We start from the raw sequence: 16,359 nt of genomic DNA, 5'->3' as shown, positions 1-16,359 counted from the left end.
TAAAATGAAATGGGGAAACACACAAGCAAGCAGAAATAATCTGTTGCCTATAAAAGAGATGTGACTTGACATAAGAGACTCGATGGGCCTTTATTGAAAATCCATTTTCATGCCATGGATATAAAACAATAATCCTGTTTATAACAGTCTTGACTCCTTCTTGTGTTAACTTGCAGCATGTACATTTCAGTATAGTATGATTTCAGAAGAAATTAAAAGCTTCTAAAGGGGACTAACAGATTCCATGTTTGTTAACAACTTCACATTTGTGGAAATGGACAACACCAAATAAGGAGTGCACCCCTGAACTTCTCAAAACACCCCCCTCCCCCATATATCGAAATTCCCATACAGCAATATGACATCAATTAGAATCATATCAAATCTGAACTCAATTGGAATGGTGTAACACTTGCTGGGTTACACTTCAGTAGAGCTTCTGACCAGAGTAATGCTAGATCTGGCTTTTCCTTGGAAGTAAGTTCCCACGCCACTGTAAAATTATCCTTACTAACAAAATTTTGGGTCACTGCTACACTGGTTCTTAAATTAAGTACAACATGCCACCATCCAGCAGGGACAAAAATAACATCTCCAGGGTATTGAAGTGTGACCAATGGTTTATATTCCTGGGACCAGGAGTTGCTTTGCATTCTGGGGTAGATATTTATGAGCCAATCACTAGCTTCTTCACAGCATGAGCCATTTTGATTCCCTTTAAGCATGTCAGCTGGTGTTTCTGGTGGAAAAAAAAGCCAAAGTTTCTCTCCGAATAACAGTCTGTTCCACGCACTCGTCCCAAGAGGATCAACATGAACTACCGTTCCTGAATACTTCGGACCTATCAACAACCACTTCCAAGGCGGGCGTTCTTCTTTCCTCAGGCACGCCATATAATCCTGTTTGAAAAACCTGGGTTTCTGAAACAATTTTTCGATCAAAATTCGTTTCCTTGGTGCACCTTTCCAGTGGGGTATCCAAGCATCAAAAATATATAGCGGAAATCGGTCTTTGCATCGTCTCGTGTAGGTAAGAAAATCTTTCAATTTGATCTCTATTGAATAACCATCGCTATCTTCCCCACATTCAAAGTATCTATCTTTAAATAGCTTGAAGAAACTGTACAATCGTACCGAAGCTGGGAAAGAATACCGTGGTAAATTAGCATGATCACCATGACGTTCACTTATCACCACTGGAATATTACCTTTTTCAAAGCGATCCCGAAATTCTTTCAAAGAAACGTCGTTCGTGAAGATGTTATCCACATTGCATTTGAACTTGTTAGCGCTCCAAATAAAGCGTAATCCCTCGACTATCGACGCTACTTCTTTCCTGTGTTGTGAAACTTCATAGCATTCTTTCATTTTTAAGTGAGGGCGCACTTTCACTTTTACACGGTCGAAATTCCTGAGTAAATGATAGAGTTTGCGATACCGTCTCATGTTTGATACAGTCGTCCGCCATTGCAGTCCAAATTCGCGAGAAGAGACTGGAAGAAATAACAATCTTGTCCAGGCTTTCTCGGTTGTCCCCCATTCGCCGTCGCCAGTCACTCCTGATCCTGAGCAACCGTACAGTAGACATCTGTAACCGTCACAGGGTGTACCTAGCCATCACAATTCATACAAAACCGTCCTTGGACATCCATAAGGTAACTGATGAATTCGCCCAATATCACTTTTGCAAGTTCACCTCCTAAAGTAAAACGAGTTGGTAACGGAGGGGGCGAACTACTTCATGAACTCGCAAAGGTGATAGGGGGCGAACTTGCAATGAGGCGAATTCACCATAAATCCTTCAATGTTTTTTGCCATTGCAGGTGAATTGTGTTTGCCGCACAGAATCCGGAAAAGTTCTTGAACCACATGTTTAACTAAGAAATTCTAAAACCAGCTGTTCCTGATGAAAAGGCAGAACGAACATATCCGTCAAGTCCGGTGAGTTTGAAGTTGAGGAAAAAAAGAGCGTGAGGTTTGCTCTTCTCTTTCTGGCATTCAGTGACATAATACACGGCTTTTTAAGCATTTGCTGTTATTTCTTTTTGGTGTTCTAGATCCTTCCTTCTTAATGAAAAATTTTAATATAAACTGAACCCACGTCGCCATGATGGCGTACTTATAAGCCCCTATTCCTCAGAGGAGCTGATTGGCTTGTTTTGTTTTGTTTTGTTTTGTTTTGTTTTGTTTTTTTATATATTGAACATAAGGTAAATTAAAATTCAAGGTAATTTGGTAATATCAACTGAGTTGAAATTGTAAATTGGCCACCGTAAAGAGCTAAAAGGCAGCCGTTTCGAGCGTTAGCTTTTTAGTGACGAAGGGCTAACGCTCGAAACGCCAGCTTTTAACTCTTTACGGTGGCCAACTTTACAATTTCAACTTAGTTGATATTACCAAATTACCTTGTTATCAACTTAGTTGATATTACCAAATTACCACCGACGTAGCACCACAGTTTCTTTAGAAACTTACCCCCTTTATAAATTAAAATTCAACCGAGGGAGTTTTAATTTCCTGAATGTCCTCCGCCTGAACAATTAATATCCGGTGATTTTAAGTGCAACTGGCAAAATTGGCATAATCTTTTGTGATGAATGCGCGTCTACGAATAGAAAGTATACTGAATCGAGGCCAGGACAACTTAACGTAATGGTCAGAAAAGTGGAATTTGCCCAAGTACAAAAACTGGTGTCTGATTATTGTCGTAAGCTGTCACGGATTCTCTCTTGAACAAATTACCTATAGACTACTAAATTGGGCTTGTAGTTAAAACAACTCTAAGTAAACAAAAAGCGAAACCTTGATTGCTTTATCTGTAATTGGGTGCCCCTTTAAAACACGCGTTTCCCCTTTCTCGATGCAAACTAAGGCGGAATCAATTGAAATGAATCACCTTCACGTCCAGATCAAAACTGTAACATAGAAAAAAATATATGGCGTCAATATTCAACCACACTGACTTCTGGCACTTAAGCGGCAACGCTGCAGCAAACATACTTCTCAAGAATCAACAGAATTTAGTAGTTATTTTGGCTTGGATTCAAGGTATCATTTTATGCGCAATGTCGCCTCTAATCACCTTTGGGAATGCGTTTGTGGTCTTTGCAGTATGGAAAGATCCATTGAGAAAGTTGCGCTCATCACCTTCGAATTTCATTCTTCAATCGATGGCTGTCGCCGACTTATTTGTTGGTTTGGTTTTGTCCCCGCTCAACGCATACTGGATTTTGACAATAGCCGTCGATAAAAAGCTCGCGTTTCCATTACACGTAACAAATTCCCTTGGAACTACCCTAGTCGGAGCATCGCTGGCACATCTTATGCTTTTGTCGATGGACAGGTTTTGCGCAGTTGTAACGCCTCTGAGGTACAAAGCCATCATTACCTGTCGACGAGTCAACCAGGCATTGTTTCTTGTGTGGTGTTACTTTATCTGCTTTGGAATCGCAGCCTTCTTGTTTGAAAACAAGTTCTTCATAATAAGCCTTGTATTTGGGATTCAAATGGTAGTCCTTCTAAATATCACTTTTGATCTATACATTTTTATTCTGTATCAACTTTATAAATACAACAAACTGTGGAAAAGGAGGATCATGGGCAACAGCGTACGAGTCTGTCATAGAAGTTTCACCGATAAAGAAATGAATCTTGCGAAAAGATTAATGATTGTAATTGCTGCATCGCTGTTCGTCATAACCCCATTTTGTGTGTTGACAGGCTTAGTGTATTTCTGTATCCCTTGTTACTCTGAACCAAAGGTGTTAATCTCGGCGATGGTATTGGAGTCAACATTTACTTATTTGAACTCTGTTATGAATCCCTTTATGTTTTGTTGGCGACTCGAGAAGTACAAGCAAGTGTGGAAATGTTTTGTTGAAAGGATTTTTCAGGGTTGCACTAAGATCAAGAAAAGATTCAAACGGAACCAGAGCTTCGATACAAAATTGTAGCGAGGTAGAATAAGCAATAACTGACCAAAAGCTGGGAACTGTCCTCCAGCTTCCGATTCTAATGCAAGTCTTGGTTTAAAATTTCCGACATTTTATGAAACCACAAAAAAAAAGGGGGGGGGGGGGGGGAGAAATAGAGAAATGTAATTATTAAAACAATTTTTAAGGTAACAATAATAGTGGTTATCATAGTATGAATAATTTGACGAAGACAACTGACAAAACGAAGACATTGATTGTGTTTCGTTTTCCGTTCAGTTGTTGTTTGCAAGAATCGCGAAAAACTTAAAAACGCATGAATCTACACATCTCAGAATAATAATGAGTGGGCAACCACGAAATAGGTCTGCAGGATGAAATGTAGTTGATTGATTTTTTCTGCCTAAAACACGTTATACTCGCTCTACCATATGTATCGAGCACTGTTTTACGGATATCAAGTTTAACCCATCTCCCAATAATAAATGTTAACTTGAAATTGGCGAAAATTAAATCAACGCAAGGAAAACAAAGATAGTGCTAAATTCCAGCTGCATCGAACTAATGAGGTTTTCTTTTAGCAAACTGACAACCTGCGGACAGGCGTTTTATTTAATTCATTTTATGTGACAGCAGAGCTACAGTAATTTCTGAAACACTTGACCGCAAAACTATATGACATGAAATGATTTCGTCAAATTTTAAAATGATTTTGTTTCAGTAATTGGCAAGGAGCTTGCAGCTCATGGGTCCGCGCAAGGTAAAAAATAATGCTGCGTTTGTACGAGTCAAAGTTCCTGCATTCGGGGCGCTTTTATCTTCCTTTCCGGCTTGTGAGCATCAATTTTCCTTTTCCTTGTCACCTTCTTCGCCAAATTCTTCTTAAGCTTTCTACGAGCACTCTTTACTGGATCGGCCACTGCCTAAAAAACCAAAATAATGAAGATGTAAATATAAATCAATAGATGAGTAGAGAGCATGATATTTTGAGACAGAGAAATGTCCAACTGCTTTGATGCTTTTAGCTGAAGTTACAATTTCACTATTTACATCCTGGTGTAAATGTTTCACTATTCATTGGAATATTACCGAATATTAGAGAAATGTACGAATTTAAAGCGAATAAGAAAAAGATGTGAATATGACAAATCCGAGCTCACAATAAAAATGAGATATTCTGACCAAAGATAATTACGTCTTTGTTTTCCACTTTATTACGTGCATTTTGAAATCACTGGTGGTCCCTGTAATCTGATTGGCTCTAATTTGTGCGATTTATTCACGAATCGCACCATTTTTTGCTCTAAATCGCATTATTTTACGCTTGACTGAGTTTTTGACATATAACATCAAAGTCTTTCTGTTTTGCATAAAAAAGATGTAAAAGCATTTTCGGTTCCGCTTTTCATTTCAAAACCGGCTCAGTACTGCATCAATGAAATATTTGAATTGACCAAGTCCTGTATTTGGGCGATTTCAAAATGGATGCAATAAAGTGGTGATTGAACCTCGTGTCGTGCAATTTTGGTCTGAAATCATACTTGTGTTTTCAAATCACGCGTATGATTTCAGCCCTAATAATATACAAGAAAACACTTCTCAGCTCTGATTGGTTAAGATGAATGCAGCTTTCAGTTAATTCAGTGCAGAAGAGAGTTAATTCAGTGCAGAAGAGGGTTAATTCAGTGCAAAGAAAGAAACAAACCAGACATTCTGATTGGTCAGAATGATTGGTCAATGTCAAGGTCAATGTCACTTGCAGGGTTTGAATAAACTATTTTTGCACGTGATGCGCGCGCTTTTCTACTGCATAGTTATGAGAAGCTTCCTCTTATTTTTTCATGTAGATTATTAATACGTAATAGCATGATTTTCTCGTGCAATTTGGGAAAAATAAAAAATTGTAAATTTTTTCAAAGACCACAAATTGCACTCGCCCTACGGGCTCATGCAATTTTGTGAGTCTCAAAAAATTTTTACTTGTGCTTATTTATTCCGAATTGCACTCGAAATCATGTGATTACCTATACAAATTGCACTCCACTCATTTCAATTACCATTAGAGATCAATGCAAATATCATGCCACTCTTGCATTCAAACTCGTCGTCGTTCGCCTCTGTTTTGTTGTATCTGCTCATTTGAATTTGACTTAACTGCACATCACACGGAAACGGGTCCATCAAAGGAAAAGAAAAGACAAAATTCACGCGTTTCTCAATAAGTTTGTAAAGTAGTAAATTTTCCTCGCGCAACTTACCTCAAGCGCAGTCTTTCTCTTTCTCGTTTCCCGCGCTTCGGTGGCGGTTTGCTGAAGATTGGCGTAGGCCCACGAGAATGTTTCCCGTTCGACAAGACTTTTGATGAGTTCCAGCACTTCCTGAGCAAGTTTCACCAAATCGGAATCTGTAGAAAGGAATGAGATATGCAGTTATGCATCCAATCGGTTGAGAAACTGGCGCGGGTTTTAGGGACCAAACACAAGTCAAAGTAAAGCAAAACCACTGCAATCCTAGATTTCTTTGACAATCTACTACAAAGTTCCTCCACTGGGAATATTGGCCTTCGTCGCAAAAAAAAAAAAACTTCAATGTGTCTCAGTGAAAGATCGCTCCAACGCAAACTCGCAAATTGTAGGGTTGGCAAATCTCCCTTAAGGAATCACATTTCTCATTGTTTCACGTTCTTAATTTGCATTGAACATCACTTTGAAAGTTGCAAAATGTTTGAAAACTTCGCGGTAGATAGTTATGCCTTGGACTCAATGATGTAAACGATTACCAGCGAGCCAGTTACCTTTATAACTAGTGACTAATTCCAACTCTCGGTAAACTGGACCTAGGATATCCACTAGATGTGATTCAATGGCATCTTTTCCTAAATTTATAGACACTGCAGCGAGCCATCTCAAAACACAGGATCTCTGAAAATTAATCAACAACACCAGCGAATGGATGAGCCCTAACCAGCTTCTTCTAACTACCAAACAGAAAAAAGAAAACTTAAGTGAGTTCACGGTGGATGTTTCCAGCCACAACAAAACGGCCGTATGAAACTTTTTATATGCTAAGCTTACTTAGGCTATAAAAAGTGTTTAAACGACTGAAAGTAGAACGCAAACAGTTGAGATTTGAATCCTTCGCTGCTCTTTGCAAAGGTCTAGCTCATTCTCTACCATTTTATGTCTGTCTTGAGCGATCTGGAGGGGATGTATCCCAATTAATTCGAAGAATTTTGGGGTGAATACCACAATCCCGCCCACCATATTACACCATATTCTTCTTGCATGGGAGCGAAAATGGTTAGGTTTGATAGGTCACATGAAGAAATAAGCCACCCTGTTGTTTGTTGGGAACAAACCCCTCTGCATCTGTGCGATGTAGATTATGTCTGCTAAACGTCCCGACACCTACTTCAACGCGTTACTGAACACAAGAATTCGGCCATTGGCAAACATTACACTAGGGCGCTCGGTAGAGGCGGTCTTGAGAAATGCCTCTTTTAAGATTCTTAGAAATTGTCAAACTAGGTCTGATTGCTTGGTATTTGGAATGCTCTTTATCAAGAAACTCAAACTGAAGTTGAACGTGCAAGCGGACTCCATGCGTGCAAAACTTTTGTTTAGTTTTTTGGTTTTTTTTTTTCAGTTATTAATTGTTTTAATGTTTTAAATCAGTACCTATTGTTATTTAATTCTTTAAGCCTCTTCAACTCACATTCTTCTTGACTTGATAATGACGTTGTGTGAACGTCGAAACGTCGTCGACTAGCTTTTTTAAGCCTTTTTTTACTGATGTATTTTTATAGTTTTAGAAATACTTCATCGCAATTTTTTTATCGTCAAATGCTTTTCTAAATCGCTCCTTCTTCGACAAAACCTCTTTACCAACGGAATGAAAAACCCACCTTACCATAGTTTTAAAACTCGCTTACCAAGAAAAGAAAACACAGACCGGCAAAACTATACTACTGCTTTACATCAATAAAACGAGAAACTTTTCTTCATACTAACCTTTTGTGTCTGTTTTGGGGTTTGAGAGGCTTCTTGAGTTGCAAGCTTGTTCATGTTACTGAGAAGGATTGCCAGCGAGAAAGAGGTTCTATCACCAGCGCTGATGCATTCTTCGTTTTCTTGTCCATTTTCACCTCCCCCGTCGTTTTTAAGCTCCAAGAGTTGCAGTGTTTTGGCCAGGAATACCAAGTTTTTGACAATCTGTTAAGGCGAAACCATAACAATAAATTTATTCTTCCATGTATGGATAAAATGTTAAGCGTGGAACAGAAAAATGTAACGAGAAATAATAATAATAATAATAATAATAATAATAATAATAATAAAAATAATATACATCGATTTCTATAGCGCATTTCCATATAAATGCTCTAATGCGCTTTACAACACTGTGCGGGGGACTTTTCCAGACTGCCGGCGGCAGAAATTCACTTTACCTGCTCTCCTAACTCGTTTTCCAAGAGCGGAGAGTGAAGTTGAGTGCAGAAGTCATCGCAAAGCTTGGATACCTACAGGAGGAAGGAAACATAGTTACATGATAATAAAAAAAAAAATGCAAAAATTCAAAAGATGTTTCAAATGCTAGAGTTCCAATTACCTTTCCCGGTAGATCATTTGTTAGATAAGAGTTTAACGAACTTCCCCTCTGATAAGCAGTTACCAGGTCCTCGGGTTTCCACGCGGCAAGTAACAGACCAAATAATCGACTGGACACCAGTCGTACCCAAGAGTGAGGATGAAGCAGGTGCACTTCTACAGATTCTGTTTAGATAGAACAAAACAGATAGATAAGGATATAGCTAGACATACTACAATATATAAACAAGTTAGCTTTGGTAAGCTTATGAGAGTTTTCACGTCGGTGGTCACCTACTGATAACGAATTTTCATTCAAAATCCAAACCATTTACCAGCCCCTCCCTCAATTGTTCATGAGGAACCTCGTCCAGGATGTGCCTGAGTAAGTTTGCTTTGGTAAACGAGGCACAACTACCCAGAGACGGGAGAGTCCAAGGGGACATTCGCGGACTGCATGTTATATTTCACGAACGAAAGTGAGGTTAAAAGGCAAACAGAAAAAAATTAACTCCTTGCTGTCTGCTTTCAGTCGTTTGTGCACAACAATTAAAATGATTCCCTTAGTCCATTTTTGTTTTTTCGTTATTTGTCTACAGGGTTTATCAAAAGGTTACAGGAGAAGTGAGTCAAATTACACTTCACTTGTGACGTTTGTCGTTGCCATAATTTCTTGCTGTCAGGCCAGTAATAAATATATCTTATTAACCAAGCGCGAGGGCCGTTCTGGGAGAATATCGGCCCGAGGTTTTGACAGTAGGGACCGAGCTGCGCTCGGTCCGTACAAAAAAGACCGAGGGCCGATATTCTTCCAGTACGGTCCCGAGCAAGCTTGGTTAATAAGAGATTTATTATACGACTGAAGTTCAATGGGACACAAGTGCGGTATCATTCGGGATCATTAGAGACCATTCGGTCCAATACTGAGAAAATATTGACCGGCAATACAGCATTTTGATTGGTTGATTTTAGTTATTGGCCCTCTGAATGCCCGAGTCGTATAAGAATAGTATATCATGCATTCTGTTGAGAGACACTACTCACCCCATATTTTCGTCATATCCTGTTGTCTGCTCGGATTCTTATTGACTTGACAATGTTGAATAACCTTCGCCAAAAACGAGAGAGTATTAAAAAGGAGGTGATCCTTGACCCGGTGGAGACCCTCGGAAGTGTCAAGTTCCTCGCCTTCCTCAGCACGCTCCTCCTAAAAAGGGGAAAGAATAACCATTCTAGCGAGTAATTATAAAAGTTGTGTGGAAAGTAATTTTAAATGGGGGGAGGGGGTAGGGGGAATTTAAAACTAAATCTGGAACCGCGACCGATGCGGCAGACATAGTTGCGCCTCTAGGAGAGAGAGTAAAGGATAAAAAGCGGAACTTGGAAGCTCATACACGAGAAGTAGGTTTTCTGCAAAAAAATGTAGCTACCTTTTCAAACTGATCTGGAGCTATAAGAGAGCTAACAAGTGGTAACAGAGATCCAAGTCTTTTCTCAAAGCCTTTTTCTTCCACCTCAACAAACAGACCACTAACTTGAGCAGCAAGACGGTGAAGAGCGATCTACAAAACAGAAAAACACTGCGGTTGGAAAAGTCTTAATTTATATGCTATGAGCAACAATAAAATGAGGTTTCTTTCAGTAAATTAATGAATGATAAATAAATCTTTCCATGATGTCACAGCAGGAAGAAATGCTAAGAACGGCCGCGGAACATAACCGTACTTAAACTGCCCTATTTTACCTTTTTATCTTTGAACCATAAGAGTACAATGGAAAATAGCTTCTGTCGCTGATCGGCGTCAAGCTTAGGAAACAAAGTGAAAATGTCACGTAAAGTGGCTTGAGTTAACTTTTCAAAGAACAGCAAACCGTGAAAAGAATTCCTTTAATGGAGAGATTAAGGCTTGAATAAGTAATCTTTCTGCTAACGAATCTTACTTATCTGGGACTACACAGACATATACTAAGGACATTGTTATCTCAAAGGGGAGAGTACCTTCCCAAGAAGTGACTTGATAGCAAGTGCAGTCAGCTTACGGCAACTGGCTGAGTCATCGTTGACCAGGCGGGAGGACAGCGGTACAAAGAAAAAACCAGCGTAGTCAAACAAGATTGACTGAAAAAGAAAAGAACAACTATTGACTTAGGCATAAGGGATGCATCTTGAAACGGTATCATTCGTACAAGATGGAAAAGAAGATAAATATACCACTACCCTTAGGCCAAACAAACGAAAGTGTAAGGTACTGTTTATCTATGTTTGGGAATATGTTGTTCCCCACAGACTGAGCTTTGCCTTTTTGCCAAAAGCAAGGATTACTGGTTAGACTACCCTAACTAGTTATTTGTTCGATGGAGTTTTTATCATCTCACCTTAGGAAAAGAAGAAAACATAGATTCCAACATCTCCAGCGCCGATTCCCGACCAGTTTCGTATTCATAGCTAGAGTGAAATTAAGAGAAATTCAGAAGTACAAGATTAGGGGAAACTGTGTTAGGTGACCTGGCTCAGAGTTCAAAACTGTGGTACTTACCTCAGCTGAGAAACATAAAACTCTAGATATCTTTGTAGTTTGGTCCCCAGCGGGTAATCAAGGAGAAACTGTAGCATGACCTGTAAAGCAAAATTTAGGATTGCAAACACCTATTGATAAAACTTTCAACAACAATAACAACGACAACAGATGAAGTGTCCACAAGAAACTATCCGTGAGAAGGTGCGGCCTTCTTCTATTTCATAACACTATGATAAATTAACAATATTTACGGTAGGAAGGTAGGTAGGTAGGCAACAAAGTGGTTGAGTAAATATCCAGGAATTACCTGTCTAGACTGAAGCTGAACAGAAGGTGAACTACCGGTGATGGACAGCTGCCCAACCTTCCACATGACGTCGTAGATTTCAGGAACAATGAGCTTTCTGGAGAGAATCGCCTGCGAAAACAACAAATAAATAAATAAACAAAAAAACAATCTTCCTGAGAAACTGCGTTTTAATTGTATTAAAGAATGTCAGGTGGTGTTCATCAGGGTCACTCACTCACGATGTTAATGAGTACAGTGTTTGTACGTTTACAAGAGAAACCCTCAAAATAAATATATCTTATTAACCAAGCGCGAGGGCCGTACTGGGAGAATATCAGCCCGAGGTCTTGACAGTACGGACCGAGCGCAGCGAGGTCCGTACAAAAAAGAACGAGGGCCGATATTCTTCCAGTACGGTCCCGAGAAAGCTTGGTTAATAAGAGATTTATTACACGACTGAAGTTCAAAGGGACACAAGTGCGGTATCATTCGGGACCATTCGGGACAGTGCCCGGTCCAATACTGAGAGAATATTGACCGGCAATAGAGCATTTTGATTGGTTGATTTTAGTTATTGGCCCTCTGACTTCCCGAGTCGTGTAATAAGATAAATTATTACACGACTCGGGCAGTCAGAGGGCCAACTAAAATCAACCATTCAAAATGCTGTATTGCCGGTCCAATATTCTCCAGTATTGGACCGGGCACTGTCCCGAATGGTCCCGAATGATACCGCACTTGTGTCCCTTTGAACTTCAGTCGTATAATAAATCTCTTATTAACCAAGCTTGCTCGGGACCGTACTGAAAGAATATCGGCCCTCGGCCTTCTTTTTTTACGGACTTCGCTGCGCTCGGTCCGTACTGTCAAGACCTCGGGCCGATATTCTCCCAGTACGGCCCTCGCGCTTGGTTAATAAGATATATATACTCACCTTAAGAAGGGGAAAAGCTGTTCCTTGCTTGGTGTGATCGTGAATGTCTTCCTCCACAAATCCCAGCAACACCTGCAGGTGCTTCTCAGCGACTGTAAATTGCTTGAAGTCCCGTATGATAACGGTCATGGCCTGGAAATGACAATATAAATGCGACTGTAAGGATGTGTAAAAAAAACCACAACAAAGGCAACAATTGATTTGTATCACTAATCCTCCATTCAAAAACTTACAACGTACAAGTCATCATCCAACAAACAAAATCGGTAGGGCAACTCAAAGCAAGTCTAAAAGTTGAAGTAGTCGGGAGAAAAGTTATATTTTTCAATAACCACCCCAAAGGTTTTTAAAACAAGGTATCGTTTTATTGATCTGGACTCGCAAAAATGCACTCCAAGAGGATTTGTGATCATAATATTTTTCTCCCTACAACGTATCTTTAAAAAAATAAAATATGTTTTCCTTGTTCAATGCTGATATATATTCGGTACATTGATGCTTACTTTACTGAGCCATACGGGTATTTTAACCTTTTCGTCTGATGGCAAAGTAACCTCTGAGTACATTTTTCATAAGAAAGAACCTAAATATTATTGCACACATTCGTACTTACCTTAAATGCCGAGAGGAGCATTTCAAAGTTCTCTCCAACTTTTGCACCTGCTTTTGCATAGTTTTTGAGTATGTTGAAGAGGAGTTTTCCCACTGTGGGAACATGCTTGTTCAACGACGGCAGTGGAAACTTAACGAGCCAGCTAACACATCGGAGAGAGATCGTTACAACCTGGATATAAAATATAGTTGATCAGAGGATTACAGCGAAAAAGTAAGTCTCTGAATTTGTTAATATGCACCAAGTTAAATTTTAGGCATTTTAAGCAATGGAAAGGGTCCGAAAACGTCCCTCAGCATAGCAGATAGAGAAAAAGATGCAAGAAGGAAAAAGTGAAATAGACTTCTCCTTTACAGCGAAAATTCAAAGATAGTGATAGGTGTCGTTGCTCATCTATTAACTGTGCACGGAAACTAACAGGACAATGAGCATAAACACGTTTCTGCGTTCCATAAAGACGACAAACTGTACCTTGTTGTATTTGGATTTGAGGCAGTCCGTAATAAGCAACACAAAAGGATCCAACATTTGTTGATGTTCCTGGTCTGAGGGCGAGAGTTTTCCGTGTTTAAGCAGCGTATACAGCAACTAGAAGATTGAAAAGAAGCAGGGGGGATCTTCCTATTTACACTTCGTCTTTATTTCCAAAATGAAATCAATCATATTTGTCAAAGATCGGACGCTCTGCATTAAATTAAATAACTTCACGGTAAAGCCTCGCGTAAACATATAATTTTACAGACTTCAATCACCTCTTTCGCTGGCTGAGACTAACACAGCTTGCTTCACTCACCTGAAGGCCAAACTCAACCAGAATGTGATGATTTGTCTTGTTGCTGTTCTGAGGGACATTTCCTCCACGAACAGGGTTGGGTGGTAGCAACAACGAGCTACTCGAGTGGAGCCTGGGATCGGCTGGTGTTGAAGTTGCTTTCTTCTCCCTACATTTGAAAAATCAAAAAATGAGCTTCACAGATAAAAAAACTTTTCAACTGAGGTCAGTGAGGAGCCTTCCGCTGAGCAAAATCTGGCTGCTACAGGATTTCCTTGTAAATTAGACAAAGAATTTGTTGCTTAATCTAGATGACACCATCTGGCTGTCAAGTTTCTCTTTTGTCGTCATGTTTTTCTACAATAATGAATTAATATTGTAAGGAAAAGTTACAGTTAAAGACGTATTAGAGTTAAAGAGTCAAGCAGACTTTCACGTACGTAATCTATGACATTCATAAGAAGCGAATCCTTTAAACGACTTAACGAGCTTGCAAAGGCTTTGCATGCCTATTAGGTTCGTTCGACAGAGATTTTTTTCCCTTTCCCTTCCCCCCCCCCCCAAAAAAAAAAATAATAATAAAACAAAATAAAAGAAAAAGAGAGATTTCACTTCCTTAAGCTCTCTACACTAATACTGAACTGTTTCTATCACTCACTCTTGCTTCTTTTTCAGCAACCGCACATTTTCACCAGTTATTCCGTGAATAAACATAAGGAGTATCTGCGGAGTGATGCTTCCGTTCGCTTGCAGTCCAACACTGATTCTTCGGAGGACTTCTTCTGCTCGACGAGCAGTTTTGTGAATTTGAGTGGAGTCAAGAACCTAAAAAAAATCAACCACCAGGCATTTCATCAAATTCGAGTTGATTGTTCGGTAATGTTACGATCCGTTTAACACTATACACCCTAACAACAGTTTGAATATTCTCTGTTGGGAACAGCTCTTTGTGTGCCACTTCTTCGTTCTTAGTACAATTTGACTTCCACTACGCTCAGAACCAAGAGAAAAAATCTTACAAAACCGTAACTGTCACTTCGGAATTGCGCGGGTTGGGTACGAACCGACATAAAGGGGATACGAATCATCTGAATTTGAATTTCCCAATACATTTCTTAATTTGCTAGAAAGGAGAATTTGTTGAACAATCAAGAGCTGCTTTAGTTTGGGATCATACCTGTATTCTCGTGACCTTAAAACGTGATAAGAGCATGATTTTGTGAGAAGATACTGGCTGCTAGTCATTTTCAGGGGTCAACGGTTTACTCTTCACCATTCGTATAGCTATCCTTGACCATAACTGACTTCTAATAGCCCTCTTTTGTGTCATTACTTCTCTAAGAGCTTCATTGTTTTAGAATTCTTCAAGTTGAAGGTACATTTATGCGCTGCAAAAAGTCACTAAAAATATCATAAAGTAACTAATTTAAGATACACCAAACCAAAAGCAAAAAGGTTTCACCCACTTCTTTCAAAGGGGATATTAAAAGAGTCAGCGACCGAGTTCCAGCAAATTTTGCAAGCATCTCAAAAGTGTCAAAACTTTTGCATGTTTTTGCTTCAGGAAGTTTGTTGACAATCTTTTCCACCTCACGCTCTTTAGCAACTTCTCCGAACAAATCCTCAATGAGCACCTTTGAGAAAAAAAGAGAAAGAAAACATAAAAAAGAACTATCAGTACCAAATCTAACATAGTAAATATTTTGACTATTTGTCCAGTTTTCCCCTTAGCTTTGCAAAACTAAGCAAAATATATCAGTGATCAGCAAAACCAAAGGCATGATTATAACAGAGGGAGAGAGAGATAAAGAGAGAGTTTTCAACGACTCTCAATCTTTATTGAACTCGCGGAATGAAAGCTTGAAGTTCCTTCTGTTTAGGATCATTACCAGTCTCGCTAAAAGCCTTGCATACCAACCTAAGGCAGTCAGCGGTACCCTTCAGGTGTATTTCTACTCCAAAGCCAAGCAGTTTTGTAGGCTGAAAGGAGCAGTTTTCAGATGAGTTTCGAAAAACCAAAACTCAAGTACTCACAGCAACCAGTATAAGAACAAGGGTGAACATTATCATACGCCAATGAAAACGCAAGGGTAAAAGTAAGCAAACCGCTTGAAGAACTGGAAAACTCAAGTGACCAAGTCAGCTTTTTAAATGACTGGTTGAGAGGGCGCTGGGACCTTTCTGGACTAATCACAAAGCAAAAGAAAACAAAACCAACGCAAAACTTTAATACTTTCGACACTTTAACAGAAATTTTTCTTCAACTTGGGCGGAGGTCTTGGACAAATAATGGACCTAGAGATTTCTTCATTTCTTATGAGTAAGATAATTGAAGGAAATAAATGTTTCTCCGGGTATTACATGCACTGGTTCACAATCAAAAACCTTATCACTCTTGATATCTAAAGAAACCAACTATTGTATCCCCGCAGAATCCCATTTTACCTAAGTGTTTACTGACGCAACACCGTTTCCTCGACAGCGACGGAGCAGGCTAAATATCATGTATGTACTGAAAATTGACAAGTGCATCATCCAATCAGAGGGCGTGTTTTGTACCAAAGAACAAAAAGAACGTAACTGATTCCAGGTCAACACTGCTTGATAAAACTACTCATTGCCGAAGCAGGTAAATGCTCATGAAACAGGTCTTGCGATGTAACAAAACATGGACCAGCGATGTAAACTGGACACTCAATTTCCACAAACATCAAT

General features: G+C 39.4%; 3 protein-coding genes and 1 long non-coding RNA gene across 7 annotated transcripts in view; 2 read left to right on the top strand and 2 right to left on the bottom strand.

Annotated features, from left to right (window-relative positions):
* Positions 1 to 71: 71 nt before the first annotated feature.
* LOC111326706 (bifunctional arginine demethylase and lysyl-hydroxylase JMJD6-A) lies at positions 72 to 1,533 on the bottom strand. Its single transcript, XM_088734606.1, has one exon. The coding sequence runs from the start codon at positions 1,443 to 1,445 to the stop codon at positions 375 to 377; it is 1,071 nt and encodes a 356-aa protein (XP_088590732.1). The 5' UTR covers positions 1,446 to 1,533; the 3' UTR covers positions 72 to 374.
* Positions 1,534 to 1,537: 4 nt separating this feature from the next.
* LOC148741148 (uncharacterized) lies at positions 1,538 to 2,027 on the top strand. Its single transcript, XR_015992101.1, has 2 exons — positions 1,538 to 1,654; positions 1,823 to 2,027. It is a non-coding gene; the product is annotated as an uncharacterized LOC148741148 (long non-coding RNA).
* Positions 2,028 to 2,292: 265 nt separating this feature from the next.
* On the top strand, positions 2,293 to 4,072 carry LOC111326705 (adenosine receptor A2a). Its single transcript, XM_022930760.2, has one exon. The coding sequence runs from the start codon at positions 2,936 to 2,938 to the stop codon at positions 3,950 to 3,952; it is 1,017 nt and encodes a 338-aa protein (XP_022786495.1). The 5' UTR covers positions 2,293 to 2,935; the 3' UTR covers positions 3,953 to 4,072.
* A 429-nt stretch (positions 4,073 to 4,501) lies between these two features.
* The window catches only part of LOC111326703 (small subunit processome component 20 homolog), a 39,039-nt gene continuing 27,181 nt past the window's right edge, over positions 4,502 to 16,359 (bottom strand). For all 4 annotated transcript variants that reach the window (XM_088734573.1, XM_088734575.1, XM_088734574.1 and 1 more), the window contains exons 22-40: positions 15,111 to 15,278; positions 14,303 to 14,469; positions 13,666 to 13,813; positions 13,344 to 13,460; positions 12,873 to 13,043; positions 12,260 to 12,391; positions 11,344 to 11,454; positions 11,055 to 11,134; positions 10,894 to 10,963; positions 10,517 to 10,636; positions 10,262 to 10,324; positions 9,948 to 10,079; positions 9,562 to 9,724; positions 8,540 to 8,703; positions 8,379 to 8,450; positions 7,942 to 8,142; positions 6,726 to 6,852; positions 6,190 to 6,335; positions 4,502 to 4,854 (exon numbers count right to left, since the gene is read on the bottom strand). In XM_088734573.1, the coding sequence (XP_088590699.1) occupies positions 4,720 to 4,854; positions 6,190 to 6,335; positions 6,726 to 6,852; positions 7,942 to 8,142; positions 8,379 to 8,450; positions 8,540 to 8,703; positions 9,562 to 9,724; positions 9,948 to 10,079; positions 10,262 to 10,324; positions 10,517 to 10,636; positions 10,894 to 10,963; positions 11,055 to 11,134; positions 11,344 to 11,454; positions 12,260 to 12,391; positions 12,873 to 13,043; positions 13,344 to 13,460; positions 13,666 to 13,813; positions 14,303 to 14,469; positions 15,111 to 15,278 (2,487 nt within the window). In that variant the 3' untranslated portion in view covers positions 4,502 to 4,719. The remainder of the gene's footprint in view (positions 4,855 to 6,189; positions 6,336 to 6,725; positions 6,853 to 7,941; positions 8,143 to 8,378; positions 8,451 to 8,539; positions 8,704 to 9,561; positions 9,725 to 9,947; positions 10,080 to 10,261; positions 10,325 to 10,516; positions 10,637 to 10,893; positions 10,964 to 11,054; positions 11,135 to 11,343; positions 11,455 to 12,259; positions 12,392 to 12,872; positions 13,044 to 13,343; positions 13,461 to 13,665; positions 13,814 to 14,302; positions 14,470 to 15,110; positions 15,279 to 16,359) is intronic.

The sequence above is a fragment of the Stylophora pistillata genome, chromosome 1, assembly GCF_964205215.1.
Source record: "Stylophora pistillata chromosome 1, jaStyPist1.2, whole genome shotgun sequence".
In the NCBI taxonomy this organism is placed as follows: Eukaryota; Metazoa; Cnidaria; class Anthozoa; order Scleractinia; family Pocilloporidae; genus Stylophora; species Stylophora pistillata.
This window is presented reverse-complemented; position numbering and strand designations above follow the sequence as displayed.